Source organism: Aotus nancymaae, unplaced genomic scaffold, assembly GCF_030222135.1.
Source record: "Aotus nancymaae isolate 86718 unplaced genomic scaffold, 86718_ANA_hifiasm-v0.15.2.pri h1tg000059l, whole genome shotgun sequence".
NCBI lineage: Eukaryota > Metazoa > Chordata > Mammalia > Primates > Aotidae > Aotus > Aotus nancymaae.
The window spans coordinates 3,504,394-3,521,069 of NW_026988473.1; the positions used below are offsets into that span (position 1 = coordinate 3,504,394).

Here is a 16,676-nt window from a genome sequence, read left to right on the forward strand (position 1 = left end):
TCCACACTCCATCCATCCATCCATCCACCCAGGCATCCATCAATCTATCCACCCATGCTTCTATCCACCCACCCATGCATCCATATTCCACCCACCCACCCACCTACCCACCCATGCATCCATCCGTTTACTCATCTACTCATGCATCTACCCACCATGCACCCATGCATCATCCATGCTTGCATGCACCCACTTATCCATGCATCCACCACACATGCATTTGTCCATCCACACCCCCCATGCATGCATCTGTCTATCCATACATCCATCCGTCTTCCACCCAAGCATTTTTCCACCCACTCATGCATCTGTGCATACATGCATCCATCCATCTACCCATCTATTCATGTATCCACCCACCCACACACCCATGCACCATCCATGTATCCATCCACCCACACACCCACCCATTCATCAACATCCATATATCCACCCAGCCAGCCACCTATCATTCATCATTTATGCATGCATCCGTCCATCCGTCCATCCATCCACTCCTGCATGCCTCCATCCATCCATGCATCCATCCATCCATACAGCCACCCATTCATCAACATCCATGTGTCTACCCAGCCACCTACCCACTCATTCATCATTTATGCATGCATCCATCCATCCGTTCATCCATCCATCCACTCCTGCATGCCTCCATCCATCCATATATCCACGCACCCATCCTCCAAGCATTTATTGTATCAAGTAGCATCTTCTCTCTGCTAGACTCAAACAGACTAGCAGGAAGAACAAGATCTCAACCAACCCCTCTCCAGCCCCTCAAACCCAGATCCCTGGTGCTATGCCCACTGCATCCCCCAGCCCCACTAGAGAAACAGTTCTCGGGCAGCCTCAACTTTACCTCACACAGTCTGGGGGAGGCTGCTGAGTGCCGGGCACCCTCCCAAACTGGGCAACCAGATGCCTCTCCAAGTCTTATTCCCAACCCAACAGACACAGCCTCGCAGAGGTCAGAAGTGTCCCCTCCTGCCTTCCCCATCCCTCATGCTGACTCAGGCTTCCTTCCACTTGCAAGTAGGCCCAGCCAAGACATCTGGAATTTGGCCTTTGATCTTTCTTCTCCTGCTTTGCTTGCTTGCCCCCCAACCCCTCACCCCCACAGAGGCTGGGCTTCTGACCTCTGATCCCATCCACCCACTTGCCAGGCAGCCTGCAGCCGTCTGTCCCCTTAGACGCCCCAGTACTGGCCATTGCCTGAATCATGACTGGGCTCGCCACACCCTTGGACCAGGCTCAGGGCTGCCCCTAAGGAGCCTCCAGAGGCTGCCTCCCCCAGCCCGGCCCGCCCTGCCGCCGGGCTCTTCAGCCAGCTCCTTCCCCTTTCCCAGACTATTGCAACAGTCTCCTAACTGGTCCCTGGCCTCCAGGCCCCCTCCACCCACCACACACGAGCCATGGAGGTCTCTCATCATGCCTCTCTTCCCCGTGGCCTCCAGAAGGGAGTCCCAGACTTTTAGGGACAACTTCAACACCTTTCAAGCCAGGCCCCTACTCCCTTTCTGATACTCTCTCTTCACTCCTTCTCATGATCCCTGACCATGTCCCCCACCTCGGCCTAGTGGTGTCCTTTGTATTCTCTAAACCCATCTTGAGTTCTGCCACCTCGGTCGCTTTGCCTGGGCTGTGCCCTCTTCCTGGTTTGCCTTCCTCCCATCTTGTTTTTGTTTTTTCAAGACCTAGCCTCACTCTGTCACCCAGGCTAGAGTGCAGGTGCAGTGGTGTGATCTCAGCTCACTGCAGCCTTTGCCTCTGGGTTCAAGTGATTCTTGTGCCTCAGCCTCCTGAGTAGCAGGGGCCACAGGAGCCAACCAACACACCCGGCTAATTTTTGTATTTTTAACAGAGACAAGGGTCTGGGCAAGGTGGCTCACACCTGTAATTCCAGCACTTTGGGAGGCCGAGGTGGGAAGATCACGAGGTCAGGAGATTGAGACCAGCCTGGACAACGTGGTGAAAACCTGTCTCTACTAAAAATACCAAAATTAGCTGGATATGATGGTATGTGCCTGTAGTCCCAGCTACTCAGGAGGCTGAGGCAGGAGAATTGCTTGAACCTGGGAGGCAGAGGTTGCAGCGAGCCGAGGTCGAGTCACTACACTCCAGTCTGGTGACAGGGCGAGACCCTTTCTCAAAAGAACAAAACAAAACAAAAATAGAGACAAGCTTTCTCCATGTTGCTCAGGCTGATCTCAAACTCCTGGCCTCATGTGATCGGCCTGCCTTGGCCTCCCAAAGTGCTAAGATTACAGCCAGGAGCCACTGTGCCCTGCCCTAATCTTTGATTTTTAACTTGAGGCCTAACTCTCAGAATCTCCTCAAATGATGCCTAAAGGAGCTACAGCAAAAAGAGAATTGGAATAAGAATAGGAGACCTTGGTTCTAGTTCCACTCCTGCCACCGACACTCTTTGAAATGCCTTGTACCTCAGTTTCCGCATCTGCAAAAAGGCCTACCGATTGCCAGAGGTGGTCTGACTTCATGGGGAAGGCCAGCAAGTGTTGGGGACAAGTGGGCTTTGACTGCAGGAAGAATCCCAGCTCCCTGACTGCATCTACCTGAGCCAGGTTCTTCGTGTCTCTGAAGTTTATTCACGAGGCACTGTGAATGAGTCAGGAGCTTTCCAGGCTTGGGCATAGAGCGGGGAACAAAATAACAACCCTGCTCTCGCGGAGTTCACAGTCTCCGAGGGCAGAAGTTCTCCACTTGGGGTGATGTTGCTCCCAGGGAACATGACATTTGGCAATGTCTGGAGACATTTTGGATGGTCCAACTGGAGGGATGCCACTGGCATCTAGGTAGGAGTCAGGGACACTGCTAAGCACCTTGCAATGTACAATGCTGTCCCTACAGCAAGTAATTATCCAGGCCGGAATATCAATCATGCCAATGGGGTTGGGAAACCTTGGTGAGGGGATGTTGAAAATAGATGCTTGGGGGTGCAAAGAAACATCAGCACTGAGACAAAGGGTTTTTTAGCAGCATAATTTTTACATCCTGGACTGCAGGAAGGATACTCTCACTAGCCATCTTGCCACGAGAGCACAATGAACAAAGGAAAACAGACAAATTTACCCCTTACGCATTTGGGGTCGTCCTTACTGCTGTGTCTGATCTCCGTTGGCTGGAGCCAGACCTCACAGTTTAAACTAAAACTCGATTGGCTAATAACTTAAAACTTTTCTAAACAGGTAAAAGCAATGGAGAGCTGGGACACGCCTGTGAGCACGTCCAGCACAGATATCTTGGTTAAAGTACAAGGACGGCCGGGCGCGGTGGCTCAAGCCTGTAATCCCAGCACTTTGGGAGGCCGAGGCGGGTGGATCATGAGGTCAAGAGATCGAGACCATCCTGGTCAACATGGTGAAACCCCTACTAAAAATACAAAAATTAGCTGGGCATGGTGGCGCATGCCTGTAATCCCAGCTACTGGGGAGGCTGAGGCAGGAGAATTGCCTGAACCCAGGAGGCGGAGGTTGTGGTGAGCCAAGATCGCGCCATTGCACTCCAGCCTGGGTAACAAGAACGAAACTCCGTCTCAAAATAAATAAATAAATAAATAAAAAGTACAAGGACATAGAATGTACTCTGTCCCTGTAAGCATGGCATGTCTAACAGCTACATAGGATAGGGCTTAACAAATTATTAACACACTTATTCTTTAACAAGAAAGGAAACTTTAAAAAGGAACTTTACTTCCCACAGGGAGATTTGGGCCATAAGCAGTAAGCAAATCCACAAGTAAATTTTTTTCTTTCTTTCCCTTCCTCCCTCCCTCCCTCCTTCCTTCTTTCCTTCTTTCCTTCCTTCCTTCCTTCTTCCTTCCTCCCTCCCTTCCTTCCCCTCTCTCCCTCCCTCTCTTCCTTCCTTTCCTTCCTTATGAGTCTTGCTAAGTCACTCAGGCTGGAGTGTGCACTGGTGTGATCTCAGCTTGCTGCAACCTCCCTCTCCCAGGTTCAAATGATTCTCCTGCCTCAGCCTCCCGAATAGCTGGGATTACTGGTGCACCACCATGCCCAGCTAATTCCACAAGTAAATTTCATGTCAGATAGTGATAAGTGCAGAGGGGGAAAATGCAGGAAGATCCAGTGGTCAAGGAACCCCCAGGGGAAGTAGTGTGGGGTGGGGTGAGGTGGTCAGGGACTTTGGTACTTGAGCTGAGCCCAGGAGAATGTAAAGAAGCAGAGCATTTGGATATTGCAGGAAGAGCATCACAGGCAGGGGGAATGGCCAAAGCCAAGGCCCTGAGGCAGAGTCCCTGGAGCATTTAAGGAACAGCAATGAGGCTGGAGTGGCTGCAGCCAGGGGAGTGTGCGGGAGGGATGGATGAGTAGTTTGGAGACAGATCACATAGACCTGGAGGCCACGGCAAGGAATGTGGCCTTTCCTCTAAGCAAGATGGGGGACTCAGAGGGTTCTGAACAGAGAAGTGACCAAACCTGACTTGGATTTTGAAAGGATCCCTATGGCAGGATGGAGAGGACAAGACAGAATCTAGGGGAGAGGCTGTTGGGGAAATCTAGATGGGAGTTGATAGCCACCTGGGCCAGGGGTGGGCGGCAAAGAAGGTATCCAGAAGTGGTCAGATTCTGGATCTGTTTTGAAAGTGAGGCAAACAGGATTTGCTGAGACACTGGATGTGGGGTGTGGGAGAAAAAAGAGTCAAGCATGATCTCAAGGTTTGGGGCCTGAGCCAGCAACAGGGTGAACTGCTCCATCTTGACTTTTGCCTCCTGAGAAGGGGAGTCATTCTGTGTGCTTCACAGGCATAGACCTTATAAGAAGGGACTTCCAGGCATATGGCAAGCCCTGGTTCTTGGTCGGGCGGGGGGGCAGGGGGCTGGGTCTGCAGGGCCAGCCCAGGCACTGGAAGGTGGTTTACAAAACGCACCCTGGTCCCACCCACTACATATGCTCAGAAGACTGAGGAACATTTGCTTCAGGCTCTGCAGCTGACAAAGCACATTTGCAAACACTGAGTGCTGTGACACAATATCACAGCCCTGCTGAGCTAAAATTCCTGGACTCATTACCCCCATATTGCAACTGAGAAAAAAGGAGACACAGAGAGGGTCAGTGACTCCCCTGCAGTTACAAAGCCAATCCATCTGTGGCAGAGTGGGAAGCTGCACCATGGCAGCTCACCGCAGGGCAGAGCCTCTCCCCCACCTCCCCACCCTGTTTCCAGCTTCTGCTAAGAGCGTGGCGGGTGTGCATGGGTTAATCCACCAGCCAGCTCCCCAGAGGCTGTCCGGTGATGGGCTCAGTGCACATGCCTCCAGAGGCCTCCAGGAAGGGCGGGCAGAGGACCCTGGCCAGGCCCACGCAGCAGACCGAGGGGGCAGGGAGGGCTCCACACACATGATGCCTGTGTCACATACACACATATGTGTCACTGTGTGCCCCATGCCCATACATGGCCTTGCATGGGTCCCCTCACAGCCTTGCACATCCTGAGTGCAGCCCAGCCCCCACCCAGCCCCCTAAACCACGCACCCTGCCTTCCTGATGCAGGAGACCAGAGAGGCATTTCCTGTTTAGGGGCTGCCTTCTCTCCCTCTAAGCCCAGGTTCCCAGGGCCCCAGGCTGAGCTGGAGTGAAGAGAGGGCAGCCCCTGGCCCCCTCACTCCCCCAACACCCCATACATTGGCCCAGCTGGAACCAGAAAGCTTGAGGGTAGGGGGAGAGGCTGAGGCAGGGAGGGGCTCAGTAAATAAATGAGAGGCGGAGGATGCCTGGGCCTGGGTGACCAAGGTGGTTCCAATTCAGGGCCTGCACCCAAATCAGATGTCTTCATGTGTCAGGCCATGTAGAATGCCACACCATTTTGTATGTGCATCTGGGGTCTTAGCATGTCAGAATGTGTGCACGTGTGGGAAGGGAGACGTCTGCAAGCCAGCAGAGGTCTGCGGTGAGGTGAAGGGACAAACAGCTTGGCAGAGAGTGCACTTTTGCGCTGGGCTGGGGGTGGAGGAGGCGCATGCGCGAGTCTGTGGGGCGAGGAGGGCATGAGGGTGTTCCCGTGCCTGGCGAGCAGCTGGGCTGAGACTGCTCACGGGTGTGACGAGGCTGCCGTGTCCAGAGCTGGGTCTCTGAGTCTCTGGGAAGCGACCTCACTCCACCGCCCTAAGCCCCAACTAGAGGGTCTCGCAGAGCTCTGCAGGCAGGCTTTTCCCACCTCCTGACTCTCAGCCCCGTGGGGCCTGCGGCGGCCGTCAACAGCGCCTCCTCCCCTCCTCTGCCCCCCACCTTAGCGCCCCCCACCCCACTGCTTCCTGCTCCGGCGGCCCCCGGGGGAGAGGGAGCAGGGAGCTGGCAGCCGCCCCAGCCCACTCCTTACAAGGCCTGGACCCAGCCCCAGACCCGCCCCCAGCCCGCCTGCAGGAGGCCCCAGGCCCTCCCCCTGTCAAGAGCTGCCGCCGGGCCGGGGCCGGACCAGTCGTGGGGCATCGCGATGCTGCTGCGCCTGTTGCTAGCCTGGGCGGCCGCAGGGCCCACGCTGGGCCAGGACTCCCGGACTCCTGAGCCGCGCGCCGCCTGCGGCCCCGGCAGCTGCTACGCGCTCTTCCCAAAGCGCCGCACCTTCCTGGAGGCCTGGCGGGCCTGCCGCGAGCTGGGGGGCAACCTGGCCACTCCTAGGACCCCCGAGGAGGCCCGGCGCGTGGACAGCCTGGTGGGTGCAGGCCCTGCCAGCCGGCTGCTGTGGATCGGGCTGCAACGGCAGGCCCGGCAATGCCAGCCGCAGCGCCCACTGCGCGGCTTCACGTGGACCACGGGGGACCAGGACACGGCTTTCACCAACTGGGCCCAGCCAGCCACTGGAGGCCCCTGCCCAGCCCAGCGCTGTGTGGCCTTGGAGGCCGGTGGTGAGCACCGCTGGCTCGAGGGCTCATGCACGCTGGCTGTCGATGGCTACCTGTGCCAGTTTGGCTTCGAGGGCGCCTGCCCGGCGCTGCAAGAGGAGGCGGGCCAGGCCGGCCCAGCCGTCTACACCACACCCTTCCACCTGGTCTCTACAGAGTTTGAGTGGCTGCCCTTCGGCTCTGTGGCTGCTGTTCAGTGCCAGGCTGGCAGGGGAGCCTCTCTGCTCTGCGTGAAGCAGCCGGAGGGAGGTGTGGGCTGGTCACGGGCTGGGCCCCTGTGCCCAGGGACTGGCTGCGGCCCTGACAACGGAGGCTGCGAACATGAATGTGTGGAGGAGGTGGATGGTCATGTGTCCTGCCGCTGCACTGAGGGCTTCCGCCTGGCAGCAGACGGGCAAAGTTGCGAGGACCCCTGTGCCCAGGCTCCCTGCGAGCAGCAGTGTGAGCCCGGTGGGGCACAAGGCTACAGCTGCCACTGTCGCCTGGGTTTCCGGCCAGCAGAGGATGATCCGCACCGATGCGTGGACACAGATGAGTGCCAGATTGCCGGTGTGTGCCAGCAGATGTGTGTCAACTACGTTGGTGGCTTCGAGTGTTATTGTAGCGAGGGTCATGAGCTGGAGGCTGATGGCATCAGCTGCAGCCCTGCAGGGGCCATAGGTGCCCGGGCTTCCCCGGATCTTGAGGATGAGTTGCTGGTTGATGGGGAGGATGAGTTGCTGGTTGACGGGGAGGATGAGGAAGATGAAGACGAGGCCTGGGAGGCCATTGATGGTGGCTGGACGGAGATGCCTGGGATTCTATGGATGGAGCCTACGCAGCCACCTGACTTTGCCCTGGCCTATAGGCCGAGCTTCCCAGAGGACGGAGACCCACAGAAACCCCACCCAGAGCCCACCTGGCCACCCCCGCTCAGTGCCCCCAGGGTCCCCTACCACTCCTCAGTGCTCTCTGTCACCCGGCCGGTGGTGGTCTCTGCCACGCGTCCCACACTGCCTTCTGCCCACCAGCCCCCTGTGATCCCTGCCACACATCCAGATTTGCCCCGTGACCACCAGATCCCTGTGATCGCAGCCAACTATCCAGATCTGCCTTCTGCCTACCAACCTGGAATTCTCTCTGTCTCTCACCCAGCACGGCCCCCTGCCCACCAGCCCCCCATGATCTCAACCAAATATCCTGAGCTGTTCCCTGCCCACCGGTCCCCCATGTTTCCAGACACCCAAGTCACTGGCACCCAGACCACCACTCATTTGCCTGGAATCCCACCTAACCGTGCCCCTCTGATCACCACCCTCGGTGCCCATCAACCCCTTCTGGCCCCAGATGTCCCTATCCTCAGAACCCAGGCCACCCAGCTTCCCATTATCCCCACTGCCCAGGCCTCTGTGACCACTGCCTCCAGGTCCCCTGTTTCCCCTGCCCATCAAGTCTCTGTGCCTGCTGCCACCCAGCCCCCAGCCCCCCCGACCCTCCTGGCCTCTCAGAGCCCCACTAACCAGACATTACCCATCAGCCCTACACATCCCCATTCCAAAGCCCCCCAAATCCCAAGGGAAGGTGGCCCTCATCCCAAATTGGCCCCGTGGCTGCCCTCAGCAGCTCCCACGGCAGCCCCAACAGCCCTGGGGGAGGCCGGTCTAACTGGGCACAGCCAGAGGGATGACCGGTGGCTGCTGGTGGCACTCCTGGTGCCAACATGCGTCTTTCTGGTGGTCTTGCTTGCACTGGGCATCGTGTACTGCACCCGCTGTGGCCCTCATGCACCCAACAAGCGCATCACCGACTGCTATCGCTGGGTCACCCACGCCGGGAGCAAGAGCCCAACGGAACCCATGCCCCCCAGGGGCAGCCTCACAGGGGTGCAGACCTGCAGAACCAGCGTGTGATGGGGTACAGACCCCCCCTCACAGAGGAGGGGGAAGGGGTGTGTGCTGGACGCATGGCCGAGGCTGCACCAGGGACCCATGGGGGTGCCCAGCTGGACAGATGGCTTCCTGCTCCCCGGGCCCAGCCAGGGTTCTCTCTCAACCACTAGACTTGGCTTTCAGGAACTCTGCTTCCTGGCCTGGCGCTCGTGATCAAGTATACACCAAAGCCCCTAAGACCTTAGGAGGGCGGGTGCTGGGGTCTTCTCCAATAAATGGGATGCCAACCTTGCCCAAGGCTTCTGACCCCTACTCGTGCTTGAGGGGTTCTGGGAGGACTCAGAAAAAAGGAAGGATCTTCCTTCAGTTTGTCTGGGTCCTCAAAGAGGTAAGGTAAGATCCCTTTAAGGGAGGGTATGCCTCAGAGGTTCTCAGGTTAGCAGGAGCCCAGAGAGGGCAGAGCCTTGCCCAAGGTCACACAGTTGAGCCCAGCAGTGGGAGGTTTGGCATGGTGAAATTTTCATATTTATTCCTCATTTTACCAAAGCTCCAAGAAGGTGGGGCTCAATCTGGGGGAGGGTTGTGGAATGAGGACTTTTGCTGAACTGGAGCCAAACTGGGGCTTAGGGGTCAAAGTAGGCTCTGGGAATGGTGATTTATGGGAGTGGGGGCGTCTAGTGGGTGCGTTGCTCCTAACTTTCTTCAGGCACTTCTCTTCCTATCCCTGTAGGCTTCGCAGAAGTTGGGAGTTGGGGCTCAGGGTCACTCAAGGGGACTGCCGCCCCTGGTTTTCGGGTGCTCTTGGAGGCGTTCCTCTGCTTGCTCTGGGGTGGAGGCTGGGATGGGAAGGACCAGGAACCCAGAGAGATCCCATGCTAACTGCTTGGACAGCCGCAGGAGCAAGGCCTTCTTTTGCGGGGGCCGCACTTTGCTCTTGTCTGTGTTGGCTGGGGCTGGTTGGGGACAGACAACTCAGCAGACCTGAGCTTGAGCGAGGGCTCCGGCTGCTCAGGACTGAGGTGTCCCAGGAACTGGAGGAGGGACTGGTCAAAGATCACAGCCTGGTGGGGGTGACCACCCTCATCCCAGGCTCACTGCCTTGTGGGGCGGGAATGAGACCTGGGCAGGGGAGGCGCCAGTTCCCACCTCCTCTGTAATTTTTCAGTTACAGCCTCTCGGGGGCCTCTAATTAGGACGGGACAGAGTCGCCTCGACCACCCGGGCAGGCGAGGAGTGGCCCAGCGCCCCTTCCCTACCTGGAGCCCTAAGCCACCCTCTGGCCTAGGGCCTGGACCTGAGCTGGAAGATTGGGCTGGCCCCAGGGAACCAGGAAAGGAGGGGCCGGAGCTGAGGATGAACCGGAGGGCGGTCGCGGAGGTGGCGGAGGGAATGTTACGTACTGCCCCCGGCCCCCGCCTTCACGTTCCCCTAACTAAAACCAGACGCCCCCACCAGATCCTGCACAGCTTTAACCTTGGAGACGCCGTCGAGGAGGTTTGCTGGATGCGAATGAGGGTTGCGAGGCGGCCCAGACGTCTGGGTCTGGGAAGGAGGTGAGCAAGCGTGGGGAGCGACAAGGCCGGCCGGGACGGGAAGGTCTGGAGTCCGCTCCAAGACCTCAGATAGGGATCCAGAGAGCCCCGAGGGCAGGAAGGAGTTAAATGCACTGCAGTCGGAGGCGGGGGATGGGAGTGGGGAAGGGGGCCCAGAGCCGGTTCTTTGTCATCTTGTAATGAGCACCAGATGCGGAGCTGCGTGCGGGCCTAAACCGACGGCCTCCCAGGGCAGAGCCCCAGCCTGCGCCCAGCCCGGGCTCCGCCCACTGACTCGCAGGCCCCGCCTCATGCGGGCGCGGCCAAGAACTGCACACTCTGGTGGTATCAGCCCGGACCCGGGAGCTACGAGCCACGCCCACTCGCTGCAGAACCCGAGAGCCCCCAGGAGCTCTCCAGAGGCCCCGCCCCCAAAACGCAAACCCCGCCCCTGCCAACTCAAAGATTCCAGCGCGCTCGTGCCCGCCCCACTGTTTTATCAGCCCCGCCCAGTCCCCGCCCAAAACGCATGAGCCACGCCCTCTCCGCTCGGCGCGCGCAGATTGGCAGAGCAATTAGTCTCGGCTTCCCGGAGGTTTGAACTCCGCACCGAGTTTACACAGACTCCTCATTCGGCGCTTCAGGCCCTGCCCAACACAGCTGCAAGCTTTGCCTCACAGAGCCCTGGACTCTGCAGGGAATCCCCCAGAGATCTTAACTCTGCCCCGGGATGAAGCAAACTCCGCCCTCCAGGGAACGCGTTAAGTTCCCCTCAGCTCCTCTTCAGGCTCCGCCCCTCCCAAGCTCACAAAAGGGGACGAACTGCACCCTCACAGGGCTATCACACCTCACCCTGGCAGCAGTTCAACTACACCTACACGGAGCCCCGGCCCAGGGGCCGCCCACGGAAGATACAAGCCACGCCCCTGACGGACCCTCGAGTCCCGCCTACCCAGAACGTCCTGGCTGCGGCCTAGGGCACAATAACGCCCTGTGGAGAGCGCGACCGAGACTCTTATCGCAGGCCCCGCCTCCCACGTGTTCTAGCCCCTTCCACCATACTCAGGCCCCACCCTCTTGGGCGCAAGCCCCGCCCACTCCAGGCCTGGATACCTTACCACCTTCGGGGTATGCCCAGACCCACCAGTCCTCCGAACCCCTCATCTCTTACCAGGGTATCCTTAAAGCCGGCTCTGGAGCCCTCTCCTTCCACCTACGATTTCTGTTCGTCCAGATTTCGGGTTCTCTAGACGAGCCCGTAGCCTGGGCCTCGAGAGCCGGGCGGATGGCGTCGATGGGCCTTTGGCGCCACCTGGCCTCGGCCCCGCGTACTTACCGCCACCGCGAGGCCTCGGTAGGACCCCTCTCTCAAAGCGTACTAATTGCTCAGTAAATAGCTGCTTAATTCACTAAATGTTTGTGTTACTTAAACGTCTGCCGACTGCCCCCGCAGGACAGCCCATCCCTTCGAAGATGCCCTCCGTCGTATTTGGAAATTCGTCTCTAAGGGAGTTTCGCACCGGCCCTCGAGCTACCCTATGAGCTGAGGCGCCCCTGACAGTCTCTAAAGTGGCTGGCTGGTCGAATTCTTGCTGCCGTCTGCAACAAATCCTGTCCTCAGGAACGAAAGCATCGGCTCCCACCAGGCGGCCTAGAATTCCTAGGATCAGGTTCCGCCCGCCCCGACCTGGCGCTCCAAAGGCTGGACACCTTCCCTAGGGGGTGTGTTGTGAAGGGTGGGTTTGGGCGGGGAAGCCCTCCATTCCCAGCTGAAGGTCGTAGATTTTAGGGACAGTGTCTCAAGAGACACACTATCTTAGTGCTCATTACTGCATCTGAAAATACCTGCCTGGAGGGCAGGAGACGCTGAAGTTCAGGGCTAGGAATCCAGTAAAATATTTTCAAACATTACTTCGATAGACAGGGAGCAACGCTTGAGGAGGAAGGGAGCTGACACCACGGAGCTCCACCTGGGCCCTTGGCTTCCTGCATTAGCTGCCAACCTTGCCCTTGCCCACCTCCGGGCAAATCAGGTCTGGCTGGTCATACTCTTGCTGTCCCTCCCCGACAAATCCTGTCCTCAGGGGCGAAAGCATTGCCTCTCACCTGGTGGCCTAGAATTCCTAGGACCAGGTTCCCCCCACCCCTACCTAGAGCTTCAAAGGCTCCACACTTTCCCTGGGGGGTGTGTTGCAAAGGGGTGGGTTTTTTCCAGACCAGGTTTCAATGCTCACACCCTAGCCACTACAAATGGAAGTAGGGTTTGGTGCCAAATAATGATGATAATAATAGTGAATGCTAGAAGCATTATTTTTTTGAGATGGAATTTCGCTTTTGTTGCCCAGGCTGGAGTGCAATGGCGCAATCACAGCTCACTGCAAACTCTGCCTCCCAGGTTCAAGCGATTCTCCTGCCTTAGCCTCCCGAGTAGCTGGGATTACAGGCGCCCGCAACCATGCCTGGTTAATTTTTGTATTTTTAATAGAGACAGGGTTTCACCATGTTGGTCAGGCTGGTCTCAAACTCCTGACCTCAGGTGATTCACTCTCCTCGGTCTCCCAAAGTGCTGGGATTACAGGCGTGAGCCACTGCGCCCGGGCTTGAAGCACTTCTTAGATGCCCAGTCCTTTTCTAAGGGCTTTACTTGGCTTAACCCATTTAAGATTCATAACAACCTCCACAAAGTAAGTGTCATTCTTACTACAATTTACAGAGTAGGAAGCTGAAGGCACTTGCCTAAGAGCATTAAGCCATCTGCCCTAGCTGACCAATTAGTAAGTGGAGGTTTGAACTCAGGCAGATCCTGTGATCTTTACTCCCTACAGCAAAGCCAGTCCATATGTGACAACCAAGTCTCTAATCAGAAAATGTCCACAACCGACCAGGCGCGGTAGCTCATGCCTGTAATCCCAGTACTTCCAGAGGCTGAGGCAGGCGGATCACTTGAGGTCAGGTGTTTGAGACCAGCCTGGCCAACATGGCAAAACCTTGTCTCTACTAAAAATACAAAAATTAGCCAGGTGTGGTCAGAATGCTGAGGCAAGAGAATCACTTGAACTTGGGAGGCAAAGGTTGCAGTGAGCCAAGAATGCACCATTGCACTCCAGCCTGGGCGATGAGTGAAACTCTGACTCAAAAAAAAGAAAGAAAGAAAGAAAGAAGGAAGGAAGAGAAAAGAAAAGAAATTGCCCACACTCTGGGAAACTCAATTTTAGTAGTGAGGCTGCAAGACTCAGACTCTCAGAGAGGCTGATGGAACTGAGATTGAGCAGAGAGATTGAAGTCTTCCTTCCCCAGGGAGAGTTCGTCGTCTGTGGTTTTGACAGGTGATACTGGTAAATAAGGCATTTGTTGGTATCATGGGATCTGGACCATGTGCCCAGGCGAGGTGCAGCCTTGGGGCATCTGTCAGCCCATGGGTTAGCCTGGTTTAAGTGAGTCCAGTGATTTTTCTGGGAGGCCAACTAGCACAGTGGTAAGAGCCAGCACTCTGTATCAGACATCCTTGTTTGGATGCCAGCTCCATTGCTTAATGGCTGGGGGGCCACGGGACATTCTCTTATTGCTCTATGTTTGCTTTCTCATTTGAAAAGTGGAGATACGGCCGGGCGCGGTGGCTCAAGCCTGTAATCCCAGCACTTTGGGAGGCCGAGGCGGGTGGATCACGAGGTCAGGAGATCGAGACCATCCTGGTCAACATGGTGAAACCCCGTCTCTACTAATACAAAAAATTAGCTGGGCACGGTGGCGCGTGCCTGTAATCCCAGCTACTCAGGAGGCTGAGGCAGGAGAATTGCCTGAACCCAGGAGGCGGAGATTGCGGTGAGCCGAGATCGCGCCATTGCGCTCCAGCCTGGGTAACAAGAGCGAGACTCCGTCTCAAAAAAAAAAAAAAAAAAAAAAAAAAAAAGAAAAGTGGAGATACTATAGAGGAGGAAGGACTCTATATGAGGAAAACCAGGGTGTCCTGCTGGAAACCTATGAGTATCTTCAGGATGGTGCAGGAATCTGCTACCAAAGACACTGTCTGCTTTAACTGGCTCTGGGGAGCCCTGAAGACAGAGTCCAGAAACTGATCATAGAGAGAGCTGAATTGGCGGCAACTGACGTCTGAAGCCCACCATGTCCCTGAGGCAGAGGTTTCAAACACTGTACTTTACTTGTCTTGAGTGTCTCAGTAATTTTTCCTGACACCATAGGCCAAAAATACCCAACAGTTTTGTTTCATTAATAGGTCCAAATGACATAGTAATTTTTCCATGGCACTAACAATCGAACTGCTGTTAAGGATTTTTTGGCCTGTGGATGTCATGAAAAAATTACTCCACATTTCCATTTCATAAATAGTTAGGTCTGGCTGGGCATGGTGGCTCACGCCTGCAATCCCAGCACTTTGGGAGGCCAAGGCAGACAGATGGCTTAAGCTCAGAAGTTCAAGGCCAGTCCAGGCAACATGGTGAAGCCCTGTCTCTAAAAAAAATACAAAAACCTAGCGGGATGTGGTGACATGTAACTGTGGTCCCAGCTACTTAGGAGGCTGAGGTGGGAGGATTGCTTGAGCCCAGGAAGTGGAGGTTGTAGTGAGTCGATATTGCACCTCTGCATTCCAGCCTGGGTAACAGAGACAGACCCTGTCTTTAAAAAAAAAAAAAAGAAGAAGAAGAAGTTAGGTCCAAACAACATAAGAAGTACTTGTTGGTCAGGCACAGTGGCTCACACTTGTGATCCCAGCACTTTAGGAGACTGAGGCAGGAGGATCACTTGAGGCCAGGAATTCAAGGCCAACCTGAGCAATATAGCAAGATTCCATGTCAAAAAATTAATTAATTAAATAAAAAAGTATTTGTACAGAAAAGAAATACTTGTGTCTTTTTTTTTTTCCCCAAGACGGAGTTCACTCTTGTCACCCAGGCTGGAGTGTAATGGCGTGATCTCAGCTCACTGCAACCTCCACCTCTGATCTCTGCTTACTGCAACCTCTGCCTCCCAGGTTTAAACAATTCTCTTGCCCCAGCCTCCTGAGTAGCTGGGATTACAGGCACCTGCCACCCCACCTGGCTAATTTTTGTATTTTTAGTGGAGACGGGGGCTTCACCATGTTGACCAGGCTGGTCTCGAACTCCTGACCTCAAGTAATCCTCCTGCCTTGGCCTCCCAAAGTGCTGGGATTACAGGCATGAGCCACCGCGCTCAGTCACTTGTGTCTTTTTTTCTTTTTTCTTTTTTGAGACGGAGTTTCGCTCTTGTTACCCAGGCTGGAGTGCAATGGTGCGGTCTCAGCTCACCGCAACTTCCGCCTCCTGGGTTCGGGCAATTCTCCTGCCTCAGCCTCCCGAGTAGCTGGGACTACAGGCGCGCACCGCCATGCCCAGCTAATTTATGTATTTTTAGTAGAGACGGGGTTTCACCATGTTGACCAGGATGGTCTTGATCTCTTGACCTTGTGATCCACCCGCCTCGGCCTCCCAAAGTGCTGGGATTACAGGTGTGAGCCACCGCGCCCGGCCGTCACTTGTGTCTTAATACCAGCTGTATAAAAAATGGCAGGCAACTTTTACGTGGCAGTTTCTCTTACTAATAGAGAAGTAATAAAGTGTAGATTTCATTTTCTGCCCTTCTAGGTGTTCTACTGAAGGACTTGCCCACAGAGCACCTTCCTGGGCTATTTTCCTGGTTCCTAAGAGGGTAACTTAAATCAGAGTTCCCATATTGGCTATTACAGGTAAAGGCCACTAGCGCCCTCTGCCCGATGTTCATTCATTTATTCAATATTAATTGAGAGCCTGCTATGCATCAGAGACTCCACTAAGGATCAAGGATACCAAAGTAACTAGATAGGAGAACAGCAAGAATACTTATGATAAGACCACTTAGGGCACTATCCAGGCAAGATGAGAGTGACCTGACTTTAGGCAGAGGCAGAGTTGGAATACGAGAAGGCAGCAACATTGAGGGGTGACCGGCAGGAAGATTTGAACAGGACCCAGTGACTGGCTGAATTGAAGAAGAAAGGTCCTCTCCTGGGTAATTCCATGCATGGAGGTGGAGACACAGGTGAAAAAGGTGCTTTGGGGAGATAGATGATGTCAGCTTGGGCAATGTTGAGTTCAAGGTGTTGGGAAGTTATCCAAGTGGACTGCTTGGTAAGGCATCTGGCTACCTGAATCTGGGGCTCAAAACCGAGGTCCAAGTTCAAGATCAGATTTAACTTTCCATTATGTCCCACTGCTGGGAGAGGCCCAGAAACCACCAGCACCACCACCTTAAGCATGACGAGTCCTAGCACTCCCACACGTGGTTTCCCAGTTTGGCTTTGGAAAGAGACAGAGGGAACTCCTACTACAGACTTCATACGTGTCCACATTGTTTGAGTTTCTAAATAATTATGTTTTTATTTCAGT

General features: G+C 55.5%; 1 protein-coding gene across 1 annotated transcript; it reads left to right on the plus strand.

The window, feature by feature from the left end:
- The first annotated feature begins 6,449 nt into the window (after window positions 1–6,449).
- CD248 (CD248 molecule) lies at window positions 6,450–9,035 on the plus strand. The gene has a single exon (XM_012462916.2). It carries the CDS (start codon window positions 6,467–6,469, stop codon window positions 8,762–8,764), a length of 2,298 nt encoding a protein of 765 aa, XP_012318339.2. The 5' UTR covers window positions 6,450–6,466; the 3' UTR covers window positions 8,765–9,035.
- The last annotated feature ends 7,641 nt before the right edge of the window (window positions 9,036–16,676 follow it).